The following is a 5147-nucleotide window of genomic DNA, read 5'->3' on the forward strand; positions in this document are numbered from 1 at the left end:
TGCCACCCTCGGCCCATCGGGGTGGTGTTTGGGCCACCCCAGCCACCTCTGGGGTGGCTCGCGAGCCACCCCTGAGGTGGTTGGGAGTGGTGCATGGCCACCCCCATGGCTTAGGCGTGGCCGTCGGGCCACCCCTAGCCACCTCTAGGGGTGGCTCGTTGGCCACCCCTTTTTTTAAAAAAATAATAATTTATATATTTTTTTATTTTTGAGTATTTCTATCTTTAATAAGATTTAACATCTAAAAGATAATATTCTGTCTAATTTAACGTGATTGACTGACTGAATGAAGATTTTTGGAATAAAATGGTAGTCTGATCGGGTCAGGCAGTAGAGTTTTCAGTTAATGAGGATAAAGTGACAATACGTTGTAATTGATGGAGAGAAAAAAGTAATTACCCTTATTTTATTTATTCATTAAAAAAAAAAATTATAAACTTGATAAGATGCTTTTGATTTTGAGGGTGAGACAATATAAGATGCATATAAAGTTGAATATATGAGAATTAAAGCAAACTTCTAAAAGTTACTTTTAGCTCAAATTTAGCTAAATTCTTAAAAAAAAAAAAAAAAAAGCTTTATTTTAAGAATTGTCAAACGTCTCTCTATATTTGGAGAATAAAATCATTTCTTTACTCCATTTTTTATATTTTTATATTTTTCCTTACACTTTTTCTCTATCAGTTTTATGAGTTTGTGGGGTACTTTTGAAAACAAAAGGTAATAAAAATAGAGAAAAAATTATATTTAAATAGAATAGAGTAAAATTTAAATAGTTTATTATTTAGTATTTTTGTGTAGCTTCTACTTGAACTAAAAAAAATAGTAAAAATGTATACTTTATGATTTACAATTGTACAGGATGAAACTTCTTTCGATCTGCGTCTACCCGGCACGAAGCAACAGCAATTGTCAAGCTGAAGAAAAGGCAAAAGGGTCATTCCAAGGAGCAAAACAAAAAACACGTGTTCCTTGTATCTTTACAAAAAAGTCCACTACTCCATCAAGATCATCTATCTACCTCGAGTCCTTGACCCACTGCATCAATCACCAGATCTGCTGCTTCTGCATATTTCTCTTGGAGTCCTTTCACCCACTGCATCATAAGATCTGCTTCCTCTTCCTCAGGAAATGGGTGCGACTGCTAAGTCTCTTGCTTTCTTCTTCAATCATTTGCTTATCGATCCTCATTATTGTCGTGTAAGGGTTTCTTTCCATCCTCTAAATTTTCATTATTATTGTCGTTGTTTTAGTTCAACTTCTGCTAAAACTACCAATAGTGGTAGAGGTAATGTGGAAAGCCCCAATCAGTTCTTGAAATCTGTCAGAGATCGATGCAGATCTCGAAGCTTTAGGAATCTTGATGATGCTTTAGCCATGTTTGATAGAATGCTTCACATGCACCCTTTGCCTTCCATTATGGATTTTAATCAATTGCTGGGTGCAATTGCAAGAATGAAGCACCACTCAACTGTGATTTCTTTGATTAAAGAAATGCAACTGTCAAGAATTTCTCCCGATGCTTGTACTCTAGGGGTTCTGACTAATTGCTTTTGCCATTTGAACCAAGTGGATTTCGGCTTCTCTATCTTAGCAAGAATTTTGAAACTTGGTTTTCAACCAAACTGTATAATTCTTAATACTCTTGTCAAGTGCTCTGTATTCGGGATAAAATTGCTGAAGCTATGAAGTTGGTTAACAAAATGGAGAAGATAGGCGACAAACCTAAGATTGTTACCTATGGAACCATAGTGAATTGTTTGTGTAAAATAGGCAAGACCAATGAAGCTATTGGGTTGTTTAGAAGGATGGAAGAAAGAAATCTTGAACTTAATGTAGTGCTGTATAGCACAATCATTGATAGTTTATGTAAGGACAGATTGGTAACTGAAGCTTTGATTATTTTCTCTGAAATGACAAATAGAGGAATTCAGCCAGACGTTCTCACTTACACTTCTTTAATTCAGGGCCTATGCAATTTCGGTCGGTGGAAGGAGGCAACTAAACTATGGAATGAGATGGTGGAAAGGAAAATCATGCCCAATTTGCATACATTCAGCATATTGGTGGACACTCTTGGCAAAGAAGGGAGGTTGACAGAGGCTAAAGAAGTTTTTGATGCGATGACTAAGAGAGGCATAAAGCCAAATGTAGTCACGTACAAGTCTTTGATTGACGGTTACTGTTTGCAAAATAGAATGTATGAAGCTGTCAAATTATTTAATACGATGGTTCAGAAGGGTTGTTCACCTTGTGTTGTTAGCTATAGCATATTGATCAATGGATATTGTAAGAACAGAAAAATTAATGAGGCAATGAGTCTATTTAGTGAAATGTCCACAAAGGGGATTTTTCCCAATGTTGTCACTTACAGCACACTTATCGGAGGGTTTTGCCGAGTTGGGAGACCTAAAATTGCATTAGAGCTACTCCACGAGATGCAAGGTTGTGGCCAACCTCCAAATCTCCAAACTTGTGCTATTTTGTTAGATGGCCTATGTAAGAATCTACACTTTATTGAGGTAGTGGCATTGTTCAAGGAGATGAAAGACAAAAGGTTAGACCTTGATATTGTGATTTACAGCATCTTGATTGATGGTATGTGTAATGTTGGGAAACTTACGACTGCAAGTGAATTATTTAATGCACTTCCTACCAAAGGTTTGTAACCTAATGTTTGGACTTACAATATAATGATCAAAGGTCTTTGCAAAGAGGGACTACTAAATGAAGCGAGGGAATTATTTGAGAAAATGGAAGATAACGGTTGTTCACCTGACCATTTCACATATAACACAATCATCCAAGGCTTCTTGCAACATAATGAGACATCATGGGCGGTGAAATATCTCAAGATGATGGTTGACAAGGGTTTCTCGGCAAATGCAACCACGGCAACCATTTTGATCGATTTGATGTTTACTAATCGAGCAGATAAAACATTACAAGATTTTTTTCAAATATCCGTGTGAAAGCTTTATAGTTCTTCAACGTGTAGGACAAATTTCATATTCTAATCTTTGCAGAGCCAATATGTAAGGAATAAATGCATATTTGTTGCAAGTCATTAAGGTGATCTTCCTTTTCGTGTCTTTTGGACTATTGTTGTGTATTGCTATTCCTATTTTGTTATACTTTTTTACAAATATGTTTAGACTTGTGTTGTAATCAAAAAAACTTCTTAAAGATTTATTCAATTATTTTGTTGATGCAGAATTATTTCAGAATATTGTTCATTTTAAAGACAACCCCAGATATTTTAAAGGCTTTAGTTTCTTACATTTTAAAGAACGTTTCCTAAAGAGCAAAGGGGTTGGTATAATTACTGCTTCTCCACTTGCAATGGGTCTTCTTACTGAGAGTGGTCCTCCAAGTTGGCACCCAGCTTTACCTGAACTCTCAAAGTGCTCTTCTTAAATTTTAATTTTTTATGTTTTTTTTTTTATTGCATCAGGATATATCCTTTTAACCAACACCATGTTCGTATGTGTATGTGCTGATGTGTGTCAGCCTGTGATGCCAAAAAGGAATGAAAAAGTTCCCCAAGCTAACAAATATCGTGGTAGGAGAGATAGACACTTCTTAGAGAGGAATAAAGGGAGAGATTGACACTTGACAAGAGCTAATGATCAATTATTATATAGAATGAAAATATCTCTTCTGATTATGGACATTAGTTTATATAATATTCAGATATCTAGAAAAGTGCTCCTACATAAGTGCTTTCATGTGCACATGCAACTAGCTTTATGTTTTTATAAAGGATCAAATAATGTTTATTACCTTGTTGCCAAGTTTTGAGGGGAATGAACCACATATTGCATTGCTAAAATGAAAGGTAGACAAAAATCTATTTTAATTTTGCTACCTGTTAAGTTTTGATGTCCGTCCAGATAAGAGAGTCGCCTCTGTTGATCATCTTTCTGCTTGTTTTATAATTAATTCATGTAGACACGTGTTTCAGGTTGATTTCCCTCCGTATAAAGTCATGTTCCAAATGTGTTTATTCAACATAAAGTTTCCAATGGGTTTATGATTAGTTGCTCAGTGTGATCCTTTTTAAGTTATGTGATAGTATATTGTGCAATGGGTTTGTATGTTTATTCATTATCTTACTACAATTCAAATCTTTTTAAAAACTTTCTCGTGCAATTTATAGGAGCTTTTGGAACAAGATGCTAAAACATGCCCAGCAAAGGAGAATGTTGATACAAGGCCCATAGGTTTTGGGGGTGTGGTCCCAATCAATGCCAATGGTTAATTTTAATTTTGAAAACAAATTAGATCTACCATATTCTTTAAGAATCTTTTAATGTTTGTTAAGTTGGGTTAAAAATTTTGTCCGTTGTTTAGAATCTTCAAAATGGTAATTTGTTAATTTTAATTTGCATTGTTTGGATGAGTATATTTTTTTTTATTAAAAAAAAGTAAACATAATGATAATAATAGTAATAATAATGACAACGACGACAATAGTGTCCTTTTCATTTTAAGCGAAATTGAGATGATTCATTTTACGATCAAAATCAATAAAATCATATATGATTGGGTGTTAGACTCGTAAAATCATATATGACAAATAATTAGCAAAATCTACAGTCAAAATCATTAAGCAATGATTTGAGAGTGAAAGTACCTTGCCTTTTAGGGGACCCAAGTTTCAAAAATATAAAAAATGAATCACAAATTTTATTGTGAAGCTCTTCAAAAATCAGAATACAAAATGTTAAAAACAACAACTGCAAAAGCAAAAAAAGTAGTAGTAACAATAATAATGAAGTTGATTACCTAAACAATTTCCATCAAATCCTTGTAATGATCAACAAAATCAAGTAAACCATAAAATGAAGAACCAAACAAAAAATCATATATATATATTCGAAAATTTAAGAGAACATTATGTCTAATTTCAAGAAATCATACCAACATTATGGACGAGGACAACCAAGCATAAGCATAAAAATTTAAAATATCAATTTTAATCTAATTTTATAATTTTACACTAATTTGACATTTAAAATTTAAAATGTCAAATTAGGGAAGGAAGACCACTCACACGAGAGGTGAAAAATAAGAAAGAAATAATGTTGAAGAAAAGATGCGATAAAAAACCCCCAAAAAGGGGAAACTTCAGAAAGCCCCCCTAA

At 33.9% G+C, this 5147-nt stretch overlaps 1 protein-coding gene across 1 annotated transcript; it reads left to right on the forward strand.

Annotated features, from left to right (window-relative positions):
* Positions 1-996: 996 nt before the first annotated feature.
* LOC132190202 (pentatricopeptide repeat-containing protein At3g22470, mitochondrial-like) lies at positions 997-3373 on the forward strand. The gene is made up of 2 exons (XM_059605113.1): positions 997-1200; positions 1968-3373. Exons 1-2 carry the CDS (start codon positions 1132-1134, stop codon positions 2667-2669), a joined length of 771 nt encoding a protein of 256 aa, XP_059461096.1. The 5' UTR covers positions 997-1131; the 3' UTR covers positions 2670-3373.
* The last annotated feature ends 1774 nt before the right edge of the window (positions 3374-5147 follow it).

The sequence above is a fragment of the Corylus avellana genome, chromosome ca8 (assembly GCF_901000735.1).
Source record: "Corylus avellana chromosome ca8, CavTom2PMs-1.0".
Lineage (NCBI taxonomy): Eukaryota > Viridiplantae > Streptophyta > Magnoliopsida > Fagales > Betulaceae > Corylus > Corylus avellana.

Coding starts and splice junctions, on each gene's coding strand:
- LOC132190202 (XM_059605113.1), top strand. CDS start 1,132: ATGGGTGCGACTGCTAAGTCTCTTGCTTTCTTCTTCAATCATTTGCTT. Junction 1,201..1,967: donor TCGATCCTCATTATTGTCGT/GTAAGGGTTTCT, acceptor TCTTTAATTCAG/GGCCTATGCAATTTCGGTCG.